Below are 21,961 nucleotides of genomic sequence, written 5' to 3'. Positions count from 1 at the left end.
GGTAATTTGACCAATCAATCCTTTAAACTGTCAAAGGTTGTTTGACATTCCTTAGTCCATGTGAAGCCTTTCAAATTATTGAGTACCGGAAAAATGGGAGGCACTTGTTGCTAGTTACAAATGTCCTACAAACCAATCACATAAGTGATAACATATGTGACATATTATATAGTTATTATTATTATTATTATTATTATTATTATTATTATTATTATTTATTTTATATTGCTTGATTGATATATTGTGATATCTATAAATTTGTGCAATGAGAATTGAATCATGATGAAATCATGGTAATGAGACCAATTCTCCTATAAATAGAAACTCTAAATATTCAATGTTCTCGATCATATATTACTCAAGAGGGACATCGAGATAATCGAAGAGATCGGTGTACTATATACCCGTCCATATGATGGAAGTAATTAGTCTTATAGTTGCTTGTGTGGGGATACTGAGGATATAGTGCAGGTGCTTATTGGAGAATAAGTTCATTAAATGATCTACTCACAGAATGTTGAATAGTTAATAATATCTCATCATCAAACAACGGTTCCGTGATTCGAGTTGTGTATCTGTTCCTTAGACTTGAGACACCAATGATGCCCTGTATGAGTACTCCGCTCTTTGATATAAGACTTATAGGCCTACAAGTTCTAGATTTAGCAAAACTGATCATTGGGAGTGGTAGTCAATCTTACGAGAGCAATTGAGTGTCAATAAAGGATCATCCACTCTCGGTATTGAGAGAAATATCTCATGTTTTCTCGCTTAGGCAAATATCTAACTAGGGTCATTCAGATTAAGAGAAAATGAGTTCTCCGAGAGAATCCGATTAGAGCAAGACTCGAGTAGATTTCATATGGGTCTAATAGCACCATGCTTGGTATACAATCTCTAAGATATTATATAGATAAAGAACTATAGATACATGATAACTGAGGGCAAATAGGTCCAATTGATTATATCTCCCTATACCCTTTAAGGACTATGGCGTAGTGGCCTAGTACATCCATAGTCAATAAGTTGAGTGAATTATTATAAAATAATAATTTACTGTATCAGAAGGAGTTCTGACATATGTAACTCATGACCAACTTAGTATTAGGCCTAAAGGGTCACATATATATGGTAGATGATGTGACGAATAGATGATTTGATGTGTGATATCCAATAAGCCCATGTTTTATTGGATTCGTTGGGTGAGACCCAATAAGAGCTTAAATTGGATAATTGGATAAAGATCCAATTTCCATTAAGTCAGGGATAATTGGATGGAGATTCAATATCTAATATGCTAGGATAATTAGATGGAGATCTAGTACCTAATATAGTAGGATCTATTAGGGTTAGTAGTAAGAATTCTCTATAAAAGGGATATATGACTAAAAATGTTATAAGGCCGGACCCCTTAATCGCCACCTCCCTAATTTCTCCCTTTCCTTAGTCGATTGCCCCCTCTCTAGTGTGAGAGGATAGCGAGAAGGACTGCCCCTACTATGTGGTGGTAGTGCACAAAAGTAAGGAAAGAATGCATCGCAAGAGGAGGTATGCCATCGCTTCATCCGCCGTATGGATCACCGTTAGAGAGGATAATATGAGATCTCCTTTATCCATGGACTGAGATTTGTAAATTAGGGATATATGAGTTCCCTTATCTGAGATCGTCTCATGTCTTACATAGTTTTCGATTTGACGAGTTTTTCGTTCCCAATCATCGTATGCAATTTGATATAAATCTATTTTTGGGAAACTGATTTCTATTTTATTTTTCTATTGTACATATGATGCTCTCCCAGATTTCCCAACACTTGTCACATGACTAAGAGAAATGACTGAGGACTACTACCTAACTCGTTAGCTATTGCACCTCCTTGACTGACTAAGGGAGGCGAATCTCTTATCAAGATTAGGATCTAATTTATGTTTGTGTATAATTGTTAGGAACGAGTCGACACTAAGAGGGGGGAGTTGAATTAGTGTAATGATAAAAACGTCGGTTTAAAAATTCTTCGTTCGATAAAAATCGATTTCGTAAATGTGCTTGACTTAAATGCATGTTTGTTCATAAACGTAGTAAAAGCAAAGTAAGGAGGAAGTTTGCTATGAAAGTAAATTGCTCAAAATAAATGTAAACCATATTTTATAGTGGTTCGGTCGTCGTGACCTACATCCACTCCCGATTCCTCCTCCGTTGAGGCCACCGACATCCACTATCGGTCTTCCTTCAATGGGTGAAGACCAACTACCCTCTTACAACACTTTTTCCTTTTTACAGGTTTAGTAGATAACATTTACAAGTCACTCTTTTACAAGTATTTCCTCACACGCCTCCCTTAGGACTAACTCTAAGCATTGGGAGGAAGGGAACTCAAGGTTTATGTAGAGTTCTCTCCTTTTTTTTCCTCTAGACTCTTGGACTTTATTTTGCTTTATGTCTTGCTATCATAGTTAATCATGCATACTTAAAACCCACTTCGATCTAAGTAATTATTACTAAGCTAATCAAATGTTGTCCGGTATGTCATTGGTTCATCGACGCTTCATTCGATTCTTGGGCGCATTGTCCTCTCTTGCGGCCTATTACCCAATCGATCAATTGATCTCCGGAACTCCGATTTCATTAGCACAATATCCACTCTTCTTGGCTCGATGCCCGAACTCGTAGCCCGAAGTCTTCTATCGATTCGTCGACCGATCCTTCGACACGACGTCCAATCTTCTGACATGTTTTTCTCCGGCCTAACATGATTCTTCATGCTTTAATTGTCTTTCCTTGATCGAAGCTTCCCGCATCACTCAAAACACAAATCAAATCATAAACACTATCAATTGGTTTCATCATTAAAATCTAATATTCAACAATAATAAAACTGAGGAACTTTCCCAAGTTAATTATAATGACACACTTAGTAGTTGGATTGAGATGCAATTTCATTAGCATTTGGAAGTTCCATTATTGTTGGATCAACTGAACTTGATTCAGGCCCATGTGCGTAAAAAGCCTTCGAGTGTACCTAGGGTTCTTAGATATCCGATCCGGTGTCAACCTATAAGAAAATCAAGGTCGGGTGGGTTCATCACACAAGTTAATAAGAGTATGAAAGAAGTTTGGATAAATAGTGTTCACCTCAATTACTTTAGTCTAATGAGGCTTTTATGTTGTTGATTGGGACCCTCATCTCTCTATGTTGAGTTGATTAGGTTGTCATATGAGTTGACTGAGTTGTCAAATGTTGATCACCGATTAAGGGTAAACATGTCTAGTATCATTTTGTTTTTCTATTCAATTGAAATAAAAAAAAACTATTGTATTCAGTTAAAACATTAATATTTTCACTTGGAACAAAACTTTCCGTAATATGCGTTCTGGATGACAATAGTTGTTTCACTGTGTTGTTTAATGAGTTTGATGACTGCAGAGAGTTTGCTCAGCTACTCCGTGAAGCCAATGACAAGTTGCTCGGACCTATCACTCGACATACGTGACAAGAAATAGACTACAACATACTCTGCTGCATATGCTATAAATGTAATGCACAAGTTGGCGTAACTTTTTCTCAGTCAATTATGTATGTGTCAGTGTAAACAATTTTTTAGTCGTGACCTCGGGGTCGACGCGACTTGATTCGGGTCCGGATGACGGGTCGTCGATTCCTTCGGGAGGAGGTTCCTTGCCAACGTGTCCGGAGAGAAGCGCCTCGCCTTCGTCCCTGCACAGGTCGGGTCGAGATGCTTGACCCAACCTCTCTGATGATTAAGTTAGTCGATAATCGTCAGACCCCCCTCTTTTGTTTAGAATGCTAGGATATTTATAGGGGAGTTCGGTGTTACCTGATGTGTCTGCCCGTAGGGGTAGGATCGTACCTTCTGATGACGTCTGACATCGCTATTGGTGTAGCGTGCGGAGTCGAACCTGAGCGGTTGTTAATGAGCCTCGGTTGACGTTACGACCCGTGTCAGTCACTCGGTGTCAACCCAACAGGGGCGCGGGGCATCAGCGAGTATCACGCAAGTCTTATCATAATTATTACCCTCATCAGTATGTTCTATGCAACTTCATCAGTCTCGCAAGCAAGCATGCATGCTTGTGTCTTTTTGTCAGACTTCTGCTCAGTTTTATATCCTTCTTAAGTCTCCAATAAGCTGGATTTTGGTGTAGAACTCGATCAAACCTTATCTTCGACTGAACTACTTCCCAGCGGCGGAGGGAGAGGGAATGGCTGCCCGACGAGGAATCTCCGCCGCAGTGTTACCACCACAAACGAAGCGAAGCCTCGCAGGGTGGCAGCTACTCACACTTCCGCATCAAATAATAATAGTTAAGAGAGGAGGCGATGTCGTCGATGAGGTTAGGCTTCCAAGTCGTCGCGGTCGCGAGACCAAACGACAACAACAACAACAGCCTGTCCACAGCTGGATGCCATATCTTATTCTCCGTTTGAGTTGGCTGCTCCACCCACCTATCGCTCCTCCTGCCCACAGTCTCACTTTTCCAGCAGCACAGCATGCGACCGAACCCCAAAGATGAATGCTACATTTGATCTCTCGTCTCTTTTGTACTTTCTTGGAATCTCGTAGAATGGAAATGTATACACAAAAAAAAAGCATGGAGATGCGAGAGGAGCGAATTTGATATGCGAGTTTGTGAAGCAAAGCATGCAATTACTGGTACGGTAAGTAAATAAATGGAGGGAAAGGACGAGAGCACGTACGAGTGGGGTCGGAGGGCGTCACCAGCTCATGCCGTGCCGCACGCTTTCCCACGGATTCCTCTTCTTCCCCGACCCCCACTCCCCTCCCGAACCCTCTCCACTCGCCCTCTACCTCGCCAGCCTGTGCCTGCGTGAGTGTGTCGTCGCCACTCGTTGACCCCCCCCTTCTCTCTCTCTCTTTAAACTCCTGGGAGGAGGAGATTGAGATTGGAGCAGGAAGGAACAAGGAAGGAAGGAGATGGAGCCGTGCCCGTTCGTCCGGCTCCTGGTGGGAAACCTGGCGCTGAAGATTCCGGTGGCCGCGCGGCCCGCCGGGGCCGGCGTCCACCCCTCCGCCTCCCCATGCTTTGCCAAGATCCACCTCGGCAAATCCCCACGCCAGACTGTCGCCGTCCCCCTCGTCCCCTCCGACGACCACGCCACCGCCGACCCACCCGCCACCCCCTCCTCGTCCGCGTCCGCTTCTGGTGCCCTCGCCGCCCGCTTCCACCTGTCTAAAGCCGAACTCGACCGGATCTCGGCCAAGCCCTCGCTGTTCGCCGGAGGGCGCGGCGGCCGCGTCAAGCTTAAAGTCTCCGTCTACACCGGCCGGAGGGGGACCACCTGCGGGGTGAGCTCTGGCCGGCTCCTCGGCAGGGTGACGGTGACGCTCGACCTGAAGGGGATGGCAGATGGCGGCGGGAGTAGGGCGGTGGTGTTCCACAGCGGGTGGGTCGCCTTGGGCAAGAAGAAGACGAAGGCGGGGGCGGGGAAGGGCTCCTCCTCGTTGCCGGCGCAGTTATATCTGACGGTTAAGGCGGAGCCGGACCCGCGGTTCGTGTTCGAGTTCGACGGGGAGCCCGAGTGCAGCCCCCAGGTGTTCCAGGTGCAGGGCAACCTGAGGCAGCCCGTCTTCACTTGCAAGTTCAGCTGCCGCAATGCCGGCGACCGCAACTTGAATTCCAGGTTTTGCCCCATTCCTCATCTTCTTGCTTTATTCCCTCTTGGTTTTTTTTCTTTAGGGTTTCATCAAGATTGGGATTTTGTTCTTCTTTCTTGATGCATTATCTTACATCTGATCTGTTGTGATCTGACACAAAAGTCGAAATGTTCTGATGCAGATCGATGCATTCGGAGCCGGGGAGCTCGCGGAGCTGGATCTCTTCGTTTGGATCGGAGCGGGAACGGCCGGGGAAGGAACGCAAGGGGTGGTCGGTGACGGTCCACGACCTCTCCGGGTCGCCCGTGGCCCTCGCCTCCATGGTAACTCCCTTCGTGGCCTCCCACGGGACCGACAGGGTCAGCCGCTCTAATCCCGGGGCATGGCTCGTGCTCCGCCCCGGCGACGGCACCTGGAAGCCCTGGGGACGCCTCGAAGCCTGGCGCGAGCGCGGCGGCTCCGGCGCCAGCGACGGCCTAGGCTACCGCTTCGAGCTCCTTCCCGACGCCGCCATGGGCGCGGGCATCAACCTCGCGGAGTCCACCCTCAGCACCACCAAGGGCGGCAAGTTCACCATCGACCTCACCAGCGCTGCCGGCACCCCTCTGAGCCGGTCGACCTCGCCGGGATGCAGCCCGAGGGGGAGCGGCGACTTCGGCTACGCGCTCTGGCCCTTCCCCAGCTACCGCGGGTTCGTGATGTCCTCGACGGTGGCCGGCGAGGGGCGTAGCGGCCGGCCCACGGTGGAGGTCGGCGTGCAGCAAGTTGGGTGCACCGAGGACGCCGCAGCCTTTGTGGCGCTCGCGGCCGCCATCGACCTGAGCATGGACGCCTGCCGCCTCTTCTCCCACAAGCTCAGGAAGGAGCTGAGCGCGCCGGATTTGTTGCGGTGACCGACCCAATCCTACAACGTTTTCTTTCGTCTTCCTCTCTTTGTACAGGTGTGGGAAGTGTTTCCTATGCAATTTTTTGTTTTTGTTTTCGTGTGTTTCGGCTAAGCTTTCATTTAGTAGTCTTCTAGATGTGTTTTTTATTACGCTAGAAGTCTATAACCGAGAGAGAGAGTGTGTGTGTGTCTGTGTGAGAGTGACGATGGTAGACTGTAATTTGTAGCCTTGTGTTCACCTTCTTTTTTCGTGATGATCCTTTGGATGAATGAAACTTGAATAAAGCTTTAGAGCTGCTCAGTTGATATATCCTGCAGTGACAATGCAATTGCCTTTTGCAGTGTGTTTTCAGAGGCTTGTGTTGGCAGTGTTGAGATAACTTTTAGCTCCAGGAACTATGTGGTCTCCGCCCCAAGTTCATATCGACAACGAAGCTAGCTTGCAATATTTTTGGTGTGTGAGATGCTGCATCCTTTCTCAGGCTTGTGCTGCAATTGCCAAACCATCTTTTGATATGAAATATCGAGAAAGAAGAAGATAGGTTGTGATCTTGTGTTACCTTTTTGAGGACCCTCCGGAACAAAAAAGCGAGATCAAACTTGAATGAAGAGAAGTGGGGCTCCTAAGAGTTTACTTGTGAGGAACTATGTATGCATGGGGCCTCTCCTGGTTAAACATCAAACAAAATGCTCCTCCACCATGGATGAATGGGGTTTTGCTGTTCTCCATGAGCCAGCTGAGAAGGATAGTGCGGCTTTTGAGGGGGCGGGGCCCCATGCTCGTGGCTGTCGCTTGCCCCATGGACCAATAAGAACTTGCAGCCACTGGTGAAGGTTTGAATTCCTGAAGGGCACCAGCAGACAAACTTAGATTGAGGTCACCCCAGTTTTAGCCGAGGAGGGGGGTAGGAGAAAGGTTGATGTCACTCGGCCCCCCACAGCAACAATGGCGCTCTTTTCTCGTGGGCGTCGGGGGGCATCGCAGAGCGCGCGCACACACCCACCCCCCATTTGATTTGGTAGGTTTCTCCACAGGACAGGGCCTTTTGTCTGCCTCTATCGGTGTCCAAGCGCCATAACCACAAGCGACACCGGTTGCTGTCGTCCGACCTGCAATGTGGTTGTGGAAATGCGTGAGAGGGCCGAAGGGCGGGGAGGGGTTGGGTTGGGTTGAGATTCCGAGGTCACCATCGCTTTCCTGCTGTCTAACAACTCACCCGACCTTTGCTTCCCTTTGACAACTTACCCACCTCACCTCACAACTTGAAGGCTGTCTTTGCTTGTCGGCCTCCCCAAGGATTTCCACTTGATGTTTCGACCTACTGCGAGGTATCGTTATTCTGCACTTTATACACTATGTTGTACGTTCGACAGCATGAAACCCAAGTCATGTCTCGCATGCTACATAGCAGCTACCTTTTATAGTATAATACATCGACAGCTTGTGGCATGTAAAAGAATAGGATTCTTTGCATATCAATTTTAATTTAAAATATATTTAAATATCTAAAGTTCTCATTCTATAATCATGATATGCTTTTAAAGATATTACAAGTTTCAAGTGGCAGTCAAATGATCGTCACATGACAGTAATTAACCCCATACTCTCAAGTTTTTTTTGCATTTTATAACGATATACACAATAAATAGAAATATATGATATATATGTATATATAAATACAAATATTCACAATCTTGCCAAAGAAATATTTATGTATGGGAGGTGGGTCATGTTGTCCTGTGTGAAGAGTCAAGTGGGCTTACTTGTCGCGCTGGGCCAAATTTCTCAGGCCAACCCACTGCTAAACAATGCCAGCCTACATTAGCCTACATTAATTAGCCTATAATTCCATATTTAGTTGATAATAAAGGCTTTAATCTGAATCTGCATTTAGTGTATCGAGGTTAGTTTGCTGTGCTAATTTTTGCACACACTTGGTACTTTCTGTGGTGTTTCTACACCCACAATTCAACCAGCATTTGTTGAGTTTAGAAGGGCTGCTGGAGTTTATTCTTGCAAATAGCTGCAATTGCTCAAGTAAATACTTTTAGTGATGAACTGAGATGGCCAAAACATTTCAGCCACTGGAGTTCTAGGACGTATTTGATGTCTAAGAGCACATCTTCAGCTAGAAATGAATGCTTAATTCATGTTGAGGAGATATTGAAAGTAATGGAGGACAGAAAGCAAACAAGGCATAAGATAGCTCTCATCTGCTCAAGTTTAACATAACAAATTGAGCTAATAACTTGCTAAATATAGCTTCGATTGCTGCATTCACTCAAGTTTTGTGTCTCAGGTATTGTGCACCATCTCAGCATAATTCTGACCTCATCTTCACATATTTGGTGTCAGTATTTTTCTTCTTCTTAATCATGTGAGCTTTGCAAAAAAAAAAAAAAGGATCCCAAGTCTAATTCAGGGGAAGCACTTTTAATGCTGATGCACCTTTTCTTTGCAGGATAAAATGCATTGCTCTCTCAGATGCTATTTGTTGGTGCATGATGATAAGAATGCAGAAGGAAATGTTGTTTCTGAAAGATAGACAAAGTTAGCATTGATGCTGGATATTGAAAACATGGAGGACCGGTTGTTCAGACTACAGATGTCGAAGAGGAAGTCTACTGCCCATGAAATGGCTAATGGTGCTTCATCTGCAAGCAATGCTTTTGTTGCAAACGCAAGCCTTGCTAACTCAATAATTATTCCAAGCTTTCAGATCTCCCATCACTTCTGTCATTCTGGCCTTGCTTTGTGGAAGTTGACAGCAGCATTGAATCACAGCCGTATTATCAGCGAAGAAATATGCCCTGCAGACTATTAAAAAGACAAGATTTTGTTTCTTCTCTCTGTGGAGCCTTCTCTGAACATTTATCATATCTGCACCTCAAGACAGATTGCATGATGTGGATCGATCGAGAACCAAGACCCGAAGGCAATCATGGAGAGATGAGTCTTCTCATGTGTCCATGCATCTTATTGAAATGATTGGATTCAACCGCTAGAAGCAAGGATCGAAGAGGAACAACAGGCACTGGCTAAAGACCAAAGAGAAGAGGTGGTGGAGCAGAAACATCATGCTGTATTGATTGATATCTTTTCCATGGCATGAACAAACGGGCTCATCAATGCACATTCTTCAACATATATGGCTTGTGTAGACCCAAGACGACAGACAGACTGAAACAGAAGAGCAAGAGACCTATAGGGTGAACTGAACTCACCCAGTTGTCTCCTTAGATGAGATGATTTGTTACCTAGATCTTGCTGCCGTCTATCATTTGCTTGCAACATGTTAACTTGATAACATGGACATGATCTTTCATGGAGATGGACTGGCGTGCAGCAAAGGCACCAAAGAGGAAGCCTGTCCTGTCACTTCAAACGACCATGTCTACAAGGTCTGTGACAACTACTAGTCTCTGCATGATATGATGCTAAAGGATCTTTCTTTATCCCTTGTCCAACCTCAGAAGCAAAAGAGATCAAGCACTTGGGTGTCACAGGGAAGGCAACATGATGATGTCTGATAAAAAGAAAGAAAAGGAGATGGATTACAGGGAAGACTGAAAAGTAGACAGATAACCTCCACATCCATACTTGACACACAAAACAGCCCAGGTTCAAGAAGAGATCCAACAAGAAAAGAAGGAATCCATCAAGTATTATTATGTACAGGACATTAATCTGGTAGTGGCTCACTTTTCGAGTCTCACGGATCAAAGATCAAGTCTCCACATTTGCATTTCCAGCTCAGGGGCTTGTAGTTGGAGCTGTAGTCACCCCTCACGGTGGCCGTACCCAAGAATTGCCTGCTTCGACTCTTCTTTTCTTGTGGGATTACTGGCACCTGAACTGCTTCACAATGGCCACATGTGATGCACCTCCTCTCGCAGATCGGTGGTCTTGATCCAACCAAGGCTCTTACCCTCGCCTTCTCCTCTCCCCTTCCCTGCATTCTAAGATAGTCATATGTTGTTATCAGGCGTAGAGATTGCAGTTCTCACCAGAAATGAGCGAAGGCCTTACACTTGCAACCTCAAGAAGCGTAAGCAATGATCTACCTGCAACCATGGCACTGCAAACTTACAACTGTACTGTCAGAAGGAAGTGATTAGTCACAGAAAGAAAACAAGCTTACCTTCAACAGAATGCTTGATCGGATTGGAGCTCAAGAGGAAAAGCATTAAGAGGAGAAGACGGAGTGGACTTTTTGTTCCGATACGATTGAGAGGTCCCATTTCTTAATGGGATTTGATCGAGTAAATGATGAGTGGCAAAGGGAGAGGAGTTCGAGTTAGAATGCAAAAGCTTGTTCTTCCAAATCTGGGCTTTATAAGCAACCACATGCACATGCACAAGCAGAGGAAAGCACCTGAAAGCCACTGCAAAGGTGAGGCGATCAGGTTTGGGGGGACGTTGCAACGCAGCAGCTGTATGCTTTCACTTTACCGTTCGAGCAGTCTCCATCTTTACTGATCGTCTTCTTCTGGGCCGACGGTGGACTCTTGTGGTTGTGCTGTTGCGGCAGATCGGATGCCACACGTAGCAAAGCTCCCTCCTTTTCTCTTAGGACTGTAAACGAGGAGAGCATATGACTGCATAATGCATGCAAACACTGCAACTTGTCAACGATGAGCATCGAGCCTTTTCAGAGTGCGTGGTGGTGTGCGCTAAAGTTGACATGAACGCATGAATCAATGAACACCAACTATGACTTTGAGGGTGTTGCAGTGATGCTCTTCTCTTGTTTTGATTGGGAGAGAGAATATATTCGGATGCTTCTTTTCATGCATTGCTAATCTTTCTTTGTTCAAGTATCAGACAATCCTCTGCAAGGTACCTCATCTGACATGAACGCAACCAGTCAGGGATGATATCAGTGCTGAGTTTTTAACCTGTCTCAGGCTACTATTTTTTGGCTCCTCCACAACTTTATCAGTCACTCTTTACCCTCAGTATAGTTCCATGAAAAATGTAAATCAATTTATAAGAGTACGATTGGTGAGTTATTATTTATTAAGTTAGATTTGAAGTATTTTAGATTATTGATTGGTTTAAGCTGTACAAAGCTTGACTATATCACCCCTTGACTACATCTTTGGTCACACCTTGAGCTTCATGCACGGAACAAGTCTCCCAGCACTCCTTAACTACTGATCAAGTCAGATTGATCCGATCATTGATATCAATTAACAGATATAATAATACTATAGGGAACACATTTTTCGATACCTGCACCTGCTTCCGGACATACAGTATAATAAACACCCTTTTTCTTATATTAAATGAAAGTTATTTCTCAAGACCACACATCACTGGAACAGCTTCATCATCTCGATCAAGTGTGGTTGAGTTGTGATGCTGTCAACTTCAGCATGAACTCCTACCTTCCATGTCATGCTGCTTCCAACTTCACATTCATAAAAATACCAGGAAAGTTCCATCAGGTTGCACATCAGTGTTACTGTTGGAATTAGACACTAGATTGGTTGATTAGGATTAAAATAACATGGGTTTGAAACTTGTCTTACATAAATTATGCCTGTAATATAATGATTTATGATTAAACCTTTTTCTTATTCTGTTTAAAGTTATCCATAAACATCACAAAAACTCAACTTTTTTCCACAGGATTGATATTAAATCAACATATCACACAATATAAACAAAGTCACTTATGCAATCTTTCGATTTCACAAGCTCATATTGCCGCTGCCTCTAATTAAAATTAAACTGCAAGCATTAACTTGTAGAGAGTTACACTTTCACCACCTAAGACTAGACTGTTGTCACACACTACCATGCATAATGTGTTGCTAAGTTTACCTCAAATCGATAGCTTTTTGTTAGAACCCTAACAGATTCTAAACTTGGGATTGATCTCTTTAGGGGATCGACCTCCTTGGAACTCTATAGGGGTTCCTCCCTCCAAGTTGCTGTTCAAAGGTTGCAGAAAAGATTCATCTATTACTTATGAAAAGAGAAGGAATACATGACTATTCATAGAACTTCTAAACCCTAACTCCTAATATGATTCCGACTCCTACTTCTAACCAACTCCTAATATGACTCCTACTCAAGACTCCTATTCTTTTACAACTCCTTATTCTTCTCTAAGAAACAACCTCCTAACCCTAGTCGGCCTCTTCACCTCTTTAACATGGGTCGACTTAGGTAAATTTTATATGAATATCCCTCTCAATTAGGACTCTCCTAGCTAGAGTCTTAATACTTTTACATATGTTAATCATACCATGAGATTTGAAGATACCCAACAGTATTTACCCACATAAAAAGCATACTATTTTACTTTTTCTTGCAAATGAAAAGTAAAGATAGGTCTTCAAGTGCAGATTTAGCAATCTTAATAGTGTATACGAACTGATCTCTTTCAACACCACAAAAGACAATCCCACTACAGGAGAACAGAATAGGATGAAACAGAAGTAGCTCCAACAGATAAGAAGAAGCAACATAGTCATCATAACAATTTGTGGTATTCAGACACATCCAAACTAATAGTTATACACCAAACGGCCCTAAACATTGATTAAAGCAACATAACGATAAGCCGATTATAGTGCAAAGCTTACATATGGAGAGACTTTAATGTGCACCTGGGGAAGTTTGCAAGTAGGTGTACATTAATTATGGACCGACATGGTAAAGACCATCACCCATGAAATGCCCTTCCATGTACAAGGCAGCAGCATTCTGCGGATGAAAACCATCCATCACCATGAGTTGCATGTCCTCCGACGGCCTCCAATGCCGTTTCCTTTGGTTTATAAACCAATTGTTGATTTGCTTCTGATCGAGGCTGGTCGATTCAGCCAGAGCTAACTTTTCTGATTCCTGCTTTTGGTCACATAGATGAGTTATAACTGCCTTCTTGCCCTATGCATTTCAATTTAGCAAGACATGACTATGATATGCAAAAAGAAACTAGATCGGTACTAGTGGAGCCCTCGCTGTGAGAGCTTAGTTCCTTTTCAATTTAATTACGTAGCATTCTCTGGCAATAATGTGATCCAGAATAGCCAAAACCACTCAACTATCTCATGCCCTTGCAAAAGAAAAATTAAAATTAAAATTTAAAATTGCTCCAGAAAGTATTCTTAAACAAAAATATTACTACGTCCGAGAACACTGCGTAACAGAATCTCTTATGATTTCTTAGACTCCTGCTTCATTAAATTTTGCAGTTCTATTTAAAGATTGGGATTCACGATATCGGTTTATTTCCGTATCAGAGTTTCAATTGTATAATCTTTTTTTTTAGAGGAACAATTATATTCATTTCGGTGTTAGAAGGAAAATCTAGGAAATGTTTGACTCTTACCGACGGATAAGGCCATTTGTAGTGGAGTTCCCACCATTTGAGCAGTTTCTGTCGGGCTTCCTTTGGTAGTTTTCCTTTCTTCCTTTTCTTGGATAGCTCTTGCCTAAGGCTGCTCAAATACCCACTATATTTCTTTAGCAGATGGTGCTTCAGCTCTTTGTCCTCGGCTCTTGGATCAATCTCTAAAATATCAGCTTCTCCACCGCTGGCATCAGGGTCCTCTTCGGAGGATGCAACATCTTCACATCTTTCATCTGCAGGTTCCCAAGGAAAATTTGAACAGCCTAGACAAACACAATGATGTCCTTTGGATGAATTATCACATCATTTAGTCACTATTTTGAAAGAGGTGCAGCCAATTCTTAAAGTCATCATGATGCCAAGAAACAATTTACTAGAAGAGACTAGATTCTTTAGTACACCATAGAAAACAATGCATTATTCAGACTTAAAATGTTCTTTCGAACAATACCAAAGGCTTTGATGACATAACGGATAAAGGATTTACGGAGTGGAGCTAGTTATATTGAATATTTTCTCAACAATCAAATACCTCACGCTTAAAAAAGATGAAGAAACCACTCATCACAATACAATGATTAAACTCAGGGTGACCAAGAAGTTGTGGTTTCTGAATCATATATCTCATATATGAGGCATTATTATCATTATTAGGCAAATTTCCTACTTGCGAGAAAGATGGAACTGTAAACCCACATCTTTTGTAAATCACACGTATCTCCTGTTTGTCTTCCTTGTTGGTGTTAGGAATTCATTAACGATGTATCCGAGTCAAACTGATCAGGATAAACATATCTTAGGTCAGATATCAATTAAACCCAAAAGCTGAAGATACTAGTTGTGAATCTAACATCTACCCCCATTCATGTGTGGCCCGATCAAAAAACTTAAACAATTAGATTGTGAGTCAAACCCAATATATTTCACTAACTCTCTCAATATTTACCAATGAGGAACTATTCTTTTAGTCCTCTTTTCAATCTCTCCTCAGCTGCCTGTTTCCGAACTCAAGAAACAAAAAGGGTAGAGTACATTAACATGCTTCCACAAGTTCTTGCTGATATCTAAAGCATTTATTATTTTATCTTGATCCAATGACAAAAATCTCCAACAGAAGCTCATTCATTACGGGGACCATAATGTAGAAGATATACTGTGAGAATGACAAATGAAAGCTATATGTCTCTAACATTTGGTGTTGGGTGTGTTGTTTTGTTCCTGCCACTGAGCTACGTTGATCACATCTCTTCCTTTTAAGCATGTTAATACATATAATCTCATATAAAGTAATGATCAAGAGCAAGGAAAGCTACTAGAATGCAAACAAATATATCTACACAATGTCGAACATGAAAGGTGAAAAAAGGAATTTGCAGAAAACCAGAAATAGCAGCATTGCCATGGTCAATTATGAATTATGTTGATCGAAACTTAAAGCTGATTTTGGGAGAGGAGTTACAATGACAAAGAAGAGTTGTCAGAAACGTAGGTTTAACATCATAAATTATTTTCATTAACTCATCTAGAAAGCTTGAATCAAACTTCAGTTCAAACAAATATCTCATATTCAACAAGCACAAGATCCAACACCACATTTTATTTCCTAGAATTATATGCATACTTCCAACACATAGGGGTTAAACTGGGACATGTTTTATGTCTGTAGATTCAATCTATCATAAATGCCAAGCATAAAATTTTTAGAACCGATATAAGTTACATAAGTGGAAGATAACCATAGCTGGATGAGATAATTCTGTGATAATCAAGTGGACCATCTCTACTACATGTATGATATGCGCTATCAGCTTTCCTAGGGATAGAAAGTCAACAAAATATATCTTACCAACAAAACCAATGTCAAGTGCTATAATAAACTGGCAAAAACAAGAGTGTGATAGTTTTGGTCAGACCAGAAATGACATGCTATCGATTCACATGAAGCCATCAGAAACTTGACTAGTGCAGATAATTAAGTCGATATAATTCGGATGATGCAAGCGTAACCAACATTGTTTAATCACAATGTTCATTACTAAAAAGGGAACCTAATCTTAGTGTATTAGAGAAACACAGACTGTGTGCATAAAATATGATAAACTTGAAATTACAAAGTTTATCTTATTGTTGGAACACTTTCAAAATTTAGAGTTGCAATTTAAGTAGGTCAACAAGTACTTACACAAGAAGTTTACCAAATTGAGAAAACCAGAACTCATCGGAACACATTCCGATTGCACACTTTATTATGTTTTTCTTTTTCTGAAGAATCCACATTTTGCTCTATTCCCAAAGATGTTAGTATGTATCTTGCAGCAGATTGGCATAGAATTTTGAATGCTTGTCAAAGGTTCCTAAAATGATACGAACAAAAGCCATGAGACCATTTACATTTACACTATTATGTATCCATTACGTTAGGTACGAAATCATTCAAAACCTCTTTCCATGGAAAACCGTCGATTTCAGTGACATTCACCTTGTCATCTATCTTCCTGAAGCTAAAGAAACCACTCATCCAATGTATTCCTAATGAATCCATTCACTTCTTAACACCGAAACTTCACGGTAATGACTGCAAATGATCAAGTTTCTCGTCAAGGGATCTGATCTCAATAAAAAGAAGCCACTCATCCCACGTATCCCTAATGCATGAATTCACTTGTTAATACTGAAAGTTTGCAGTAATATATAACATTTGCACTATCCTTTCACACAGTTTATCTCGCACATCTTTGCACATAAATAGTATATGCTGCATCACACTTGCAATGTATGTTAAACACTACCACAGCCTGACAAGATAGCACTAAACTAGCATGGCGAGGAATCACTACAATAGCATCTCATGTCATAGATCTAGAGAGAGAGGAACTTGGGTTTGCTAATAAAATAGAAGAGACGATCATTCTCGAGAGAGGATTCACTTTGGAACCCTAAGATGACCGACCTTCTGGTGCTGCTGTCAGCACCGAAATGCCACCTTATTGCACTCTAACGTGTGTTCTCCTCATTCATTTTTATATTACTTTGCAAAGAGAGAGACAGTTCTGCTCTTACTTTCTGCTGTAAACAATCTTCCCCAGTAAACAAATAGCAATCCTAGGAAAGAGGGGAGACGTCTAGCCAAGGACGTGGACGGCGGCTAGCGATGGAGATGCCGTGAGGTACCTCCTTTCCTATTTCCCATACCTCGGGCTATTATATTCATAGAAGCTCTAGGGCAGATCTTAATGGCGTCTGAATGAGATCTGTGGGAGCTTGCTTCGGTCTTAGTAAGCGTGAAATGTGGAAGCCCGGTACCACGTAAGACATCGTCTCTAGCTGTTGTCGCACTACCGTACCCATTCGCACTGCACTGTTGCAGGGAAAGGTCCCGAAGACATCTGTAACAGCAGATTACTACAGTTCTCTCTCCCTCTCTCTCCCCCTCCCTCCCAGCCAGTGGAGGAAGACTATGTCGGCAAAAGGATGCGCAGTGGATGAGATCAAATGCCGAGAGATTATAATGATGCAAAGTGGACGTTGGCCTAACGAGTATGACTACCGGAGGAGAAGAGCCGCAAGGAGGAAGTGTTGGTGAGCGCGTTGAACTGTGACTCCACCGTCTTTAGGAAGTCCATGGCTTCTTGAAAGGGCCTCGTTAGCTCCACGCGGTACCTCATCAATACATCACAGTATGCTTCCTGTCATATTTGTTAGAGTTCGTTTGAGCACGGCAACTAAAATATGGAGAAAGAGAGAGAGGATTCAGAACAGTGCCATGAACTGATCGAGCTCGGGGTCGGAGGAGGGCTCTTGACGGCAGCTCCAAGGCGACTCGAGCTCTTGGGCCAAGGCCGAGAGCCGTGCCACCACATCCGGCGGGGCCCCTACCTGCAGGAGCGTTCGAGAGAAGGTGTTGACGTTTTGAACTGTGCGGATTGTTGGAATCGAGAAGAGTTGATGATCAGACCTTTTGGCAGTCGATATAGGCTCCAATAAGACTCGAATACTGAGGGTGAGACATGATCTTGGCCTTGATGTCTTCTGTATTACTTGCAGATATCTCCCCTCCTTCCACTGCTCTTACTCGAGATGGTTGTCGAGAAGAACCGGCTTCAGGTCTGAGGGGTGGATGTTTGAGGTAAGGTAATTTGGCAGTGCCGGGGTAAGAATTCCGGCCATACGAGGCCGCGATCAGAGGCGGTGGAGCTGATCCCGTGGTTGTGGCTGCTGAGGGAAGGTATAAGAAAGACTCCCTTGAGGTGCTTCCACCGCCAAAGTGAGAGAGTTCCTCCATCCCACCCACTGAGAAAAGAGAAGGGAAGCCTACGGAGAGAAGCCGGATTATTGCACCTATTTTATTACGAGAATTGAGACTTGAGGTGAGAGAGAGAGAGGAGGAGGAGGGAAAGATGAGGAGGAAGAAGTGGAGGAGCATCTACCTCACATAGTCCGAAATAGACCCCAAGAGTCACACAGAGAGAGAAAGAAGCGTGTTAGAGTGAGAAGGGAAAGCTATGTCTGGTGGCTTTCTTTTCCGTTGTCAAATCAAAGTAGACTGGAGATGAGATGATGCGTATGTCTCGGTGCCTCTGGTCAGCTATCTCGCCAAGTTTAAACCTAATTACCATTACGTGCTAATCCAAAGAAAAGAAGAGACTGTGAAGGCAAAGATAGAGAGAGAGAGAGAGAGAGAGAAGAGGCTGGATTTGACACACCGCATGTGGCAGTGATGGGTTGCACTGTAGCACACCACACGGGACAATAACTTCATCTATTGTTCGTCGCTTCACAGCTCCATTAATGAACGTGAAACCCTTTGGACGAGTGAGGGGTCTCGTGCGAGACTGGATCGGTGGGCAGACGACCGGCAAGTCATCCCCCATGCCTCGGTGTCTGAAGCGACATCCTGTTACCACATCGTTCTTCTCTCCAAGGAGATGAGAAGGTATGCCTTCTGATGCATGCTTAATTAAGACTGTCTTCAGCTCCTTTTTATCTTTCAGGATGATGGAACCGAGAAAGATTCTTGGGAATGGAAGTGTTCAATTGATTCAGTAGATATTTCAGTGTGCGACAACAATAGGGTGTTGTGAAGACCTTCTTTTGTCTCCATTTATATTCAAATATAAACTATTTTCTCCTCTGGGTTAGGGTAATCATGTCCTCTAGGTTACGTCTGATTTGGTTCAAAGAGAGTGGTTTTCTTCTCATGGTCATCGTCGAGTCAATCATTTCTCACAACTGTTCTACTGGTTTAGGTTTTATTGTCTGTGTTGTGTTACTGTTCTCATCCTTCCAAAATGGTGGTAGTAGACAAGAGGAATAGGTGGCTGTCAACCTAATACATGCATAGCCTAAGATGGATAGAGAGAGAGAGAGAGAGAGAGATGGATTCAACCTCTAATAATACCGCTATGGCCTTAAGATAGAAAGATGGATTTATACAACACGCCACCATTTCATATTATGTGTATGTATTTAACACTTTTGACTATAATTGGAACTCTTGCATAAAATAAATGTTATGTTTATGAAATCAATTAAGGATAAATATGAATAAATCATGCTCGTCTATCGGCGGATTCGTTTTGGATGAGTCCGACACTATTCTATCTCTTCTGAATGGATCCAAAAAGATAAAAATGATTTGGCATTTGTAAGATTTTGATTTGCTTAATGTAAGATTAGATGCTCTTACAAAACATCTATAAATCATGTCTCATCTACCATATGTTAACAATAATGATTGAAGCACGATTTTTTATCTTCGAAAGAGGTTCTTACAATGTCTTTCCAAGTTTAACGTATCTACAAATATATCATCCTCCGCATATAATTCTTTCCTTAATATAATATTATCCTGAAAACTCAAATTACTAAACATCATATATAATATTCTTAGTCGATGCAAGTTTTTAGGTTTTCTATAATTACATATGATAAACTTAAATTTGGAGATAAAACATAGGACTACTTACTTCATATATATATATATATATATATATATATATATATATATATATAGAGAGAGAGAGAGAGAGAGAGAGATTCCCGACGCACACATGAAACATAGGTTTAGATAAGACTATGAAGACCAATAGGCACAACAACGTATGGTAGCAAGTCCATCGAATGATTAGGACGAATTTATACACCATTAATCTAAAAATAATGTCTCAAATGGAATAACGCATAATGCTTGTCTTACCACTCGTTAAGTATATTATGGTACCACTCGAATCCTTTCTCCCAAATCGAATAAAGCAACCTTACAATCGTAAGATTTGTGATGTGATAAAATTTTACATATTATTTTTTTTTGTAAAATAACGTTAATTGAAGTAACATTATTTTTTTAAGTGAAGTAATGAGCACAAATTACAATGAGGAGGAGTTGGTGATTTTTTATGAGTTGTGTGGGGGTATTATGCACTAAACATACATTTAGAGAGAGAAATATTAAGACAACTAACTACATTGATGGGAGAGTCCTTTTCACCCATTGTCAAACTTGTGCAACAGCTATTTCCCTCAAGTCCCTGTCTCTTTCACTTTATTAAAGGAGGACAACCAAGTTCAAAGGGCAACCAAATGAATAATGAAGGTTGGCAATTTAGAGTTAGCATTTGAGCTACTTGCAAGTCTTCTTCTTCTTCTTCTTTTCATTTTGCTTTTAGTTTATACAAAAATACATAAAATTTCGATGTGAATCCATTTTTGGAATCGTTTTTATTATTTTAATATATTTTTTTCTCAATAGTCCTTTGTTCAACTTTTATTTGACTTTTGGGTTAAAAATATATCATAGATTAGGTGGAATAAACAAGCTATGGGGTGACAAGCAAATCATCTTCATGTGTACAACTCAGATAGATTTGGTAAAAATATTGTCAATAATTGGATTGGGGGGGCCTAGTACCTTGAATTCTTTTGCATCATATCAGCATATCTTTCCAAATTTGACCTTATGGATTGTCTCCACAATGTCTATGTATTATAGGCTTGGCCTTTGTTTGTAAATAGTAGCCTCAAGGCCATTATAAATATACATTTTTGTTATATATATATATATATATATATATATATATATATATATATATATATATATATATATATATATATATATAATGGCTTAATCGTAAGATTATATGTTCAACTCTTAATCTATTAAATTATATTTTGATTATCTGGTGCATTAGTTGAGTTTGGAGTAAATCAAGATTCAAATTCAAGTATGAGATATCAAGAAGCTAATTGAGATCATATAAAAACTATATTAAGGGAATATCCAATAAAGTTCATTCGATGCTTCTGTTAATAAAAATATGAAGAATTTAATCAAATATTCAAGTCAAAAGGTTTTTGAAATATTCTAAAGGAATGTCCCCTTAAAATATCCAATATCGTGAGGTTGGGGTTATACTAAATATTAGAAATAGTTATGTATATTATTCGACCATCAATATTTTATAAGATCATACGTTAAATCACTAAGATTATAATTAAAAAGAAAATAATTTTATCAAGTCAACTTTCTTCGGAACTCAGTTAGTTAATTAGATAAAATATATTAGTAGTCACATCCTCCATATCATTGAAGATCATGATAAAGGTACACAAGAAATGACATCTCTGTATTCCTTATATCCTCAATCAATCTATGATTTTAGGATAATCACAAATTTAAGTAGTTTATCTTATTATGTGATTTGAGTGTATGATTAGGAAAAATCTCTTCTTCAAAGCCAATATAAATACTCATTACCTCAATAAATGAAATCTAATTCTTTCATAACATATTCCTCAATTCTACATGGTATCATAGTTCCTCTTTTCTCAAGCAAGATTTTTCCTTCCTCGTTGTCTAACGACAGTAATCCCTCTTCTTTATTGATCTATCGTTGCTTGTTTCCTCCTCTACTCGACGGTCCTTCTCTTATGCTAGATCTCTCATAAATATGCAGCTCATTTTCTCAACCACCCTATTCTTCCTCGTCGACAAAGCGCTCTTTGTCGATCTGCCATCGTCAAAACAACTCATTTCTTTTTCATCTCGTTAGTCTCAGGGATCAAACTTATTCATTCG

The 21,961-nt window shown here is 41.5% G+C and overlaps 3 protein-coding genes and 2 long non-coding RNA genes across 6 annotated transcripts; 1 reads left to right on the top strand and 4 right to left on the bottom strand.

The window, feature by feature from the left end:
• Nucleotides 1–3,498: 3,498 nt before the first annotated feature.
• On the bottom strand, nt 3,499–4,489 carry LOC135638602 (uncharacterized). The gene is made up of 2 exons (XR_010496664.1): nt 3,835–4,489; nt 3,499–3,750 (listed from the first exon to the last, which is right to left on the bottom strand). It is a non-coding gene; the product is annotated as an uncharacterized LOC135638602 (long non-coding RNA).
• A 193-nt stretch (nt 4,490–4,682) lies between these two features.
• LOC135638600 (uncharacterized) lies at nt 4,683–6,830 on the top strand. The gene is made up of 2 exons (XM_065151795.1): nt 4,683–5,660; nt 5,816–6,830. Exons 1-2 carry the CDS (start codon nt 4,954–4,956, stop codon nt 6,525–6,527), a joined length of 1,419 nt encoding a protein of 472 aa, XP_065007867.1. The 5' UTR covers nt 4,683–4,953; the 3' UTR covers nt 6,528–6,830.
• On the bottom strand, nt 6,280–7,506 carry LOC135638603 (uncharacterized). The gene is made up of 2 exons (XR_010496665.1): nt 7,081–7,506; nt 6,280–7,009 (listed from the first exon to the last, which is right to left on the bottom strand). It is a non-coding gene; the product is annotated as an uncharacterized LOC135638603 (long non-coding RNA).
• Nucleotides 7,507–10,021: 2,515 nt separating this feature from the next.
• Nucleotides 10,022–11,538, bottom strand: LOC135638601 (EPIDERMAL PATTERNING FACTOR-like protein 2). Its single transcript, XM_065151798.1, has 4 exons — nt 10,897–11,538; nt 10,663–10,764; nt 10,551–10,585; nt 10,022–10,473 (listed from the first exon to the last, which is right to left on the bottom strand). Exons 2-4 carry the CDS (start codon nt 10,760–10,762, stop codon nt 10,234–10,236), a joined length of 375 nt encoding a protein of 124 aa, XP_065007870.1. The 5' UTR covers nt 10,763–10,764; nt 10,897–11,538; the 3' UTR covers nt 10,022–10,233.
• A 1,422-nt stretch (nt 11,539–12,960) lies between these two features.
• LOC135584179 (homeobox protein rough sheath 1-like) lies at nt 12,961–18,440 on the bottom strand. 2 transcript variants are annotated; one of them, XM_065151797.1, is made up of 6 exons: nt 18,315–18,440; nt 17,843–18,198; nt 17,650–17,763; nt 17,435–17,573; nt 13,867–14,120; nt 12,961–13,379 (listed from the first exon to the last, which is right to left on the bottom strand). In XM_065151797.1, the coding sequence occupies exons 2-6, from the start codon at nt 18,167–18,169 to the stop codon at nt 13,173–13,175; spliced, it is 1,041 nt and encodes a 346-aa protein (XP_065007869.1). In that variant the 5' UTR covers nt 18,170–18,198; nt 18,315–18,440; the 3' UTR covers nt 12,961–13,172. The 2 variants fall into 2 exon arrangements, with proteins under 2 accessions (XP_065007869.1, XP_065007868.1); XM_065151796.1 differs by lacking the exon at nt 18,315–18,440 and having other exon boundaries at nt 17,843–18,299.
• Nucleotides 18,441–21,961: the final 3,521 nt, after the last annotated feature.

The sequence above is a fragment of the Musa acuminata genome, chromosome BXJ3-5, assembly GCF_036884655.1.
Source record: "Musa acuminata AAA Group cultivar baxijiao chromosome BXJ3-5, Cavendish_Baxijiao_AAA, whole genome shotgun sequence".
NCBI classification, from domain to species: Eukaryota; Viridiplantae; Streptophyta; class Magnoliopsida; order Zingiberales; family Musaceae; genus Musa; species Musa acuminata.
The sequence above is the reverse complement of the archived record's forward strand: the minus strand, read 5'-3'. Positions and strand labels throughout refer to the sequence as shown.

Bases quoted from the DNA above. Each gene is read 5' to 3' on its own strand.
- LOC135584179 (XM_065151797.1), bottom strand. From the start codon at position 18,169: ATGGAGGAACTCTCTCACTTTGGCGGTGGAAGCACCTCAAGGGAGTCT. The intron at 17,574-17,649 runs GCACTGTTCTGA...CAAATATGACAG, and splicing joins CCGAGCTCGATCAGTTCATG to GAAGCATACTGTGATGTATT. The intron at 13,380-13,866 runs GTAAGAGTCAAA...GACCAAAAGCAG, and splicing joins ACAAATGGCCTTATCCGTCG to GAATCAGAAAAGTTAGCTCT.
- LOC135638601 (XM_065151798.1), bottom strand. From the start codon at position 10,762: ATGGGACCTCTCAATCGTATCGGAACAAAAAGTCCACTCCGTCTTCTC. The intron at 10,586-10,662 runs GTAAGCTTGTTT...CCATGGTTGCAG, and splicing joins GATCAAGCATTCTGTTGAAG to GTAGATCATTGCTTACGCTT. The intron at 10,474-10,550 runs GTAAGGCCTTCG...CTTAGAATGCAG, and splicing joins CGCTTCTTGAGGTTGCAAGT to GGAAGGGGAGAGGAGAAGGC.
- LOC135638600 (XM_065151795.1), top strand. From the start codon at position 4,954: ATGGAGCCGTGCCCGTTCGTCCGGCTCCTGGTGGGAAACCTGGCGCTG. The intron at 5,661-5,815 runs GTTTTGCCCCAT...GTTCTGATGCAG, and splicing joins GACCGCAACTTGAATTCCAG to ATCGATGCATTCGGAGCCGG.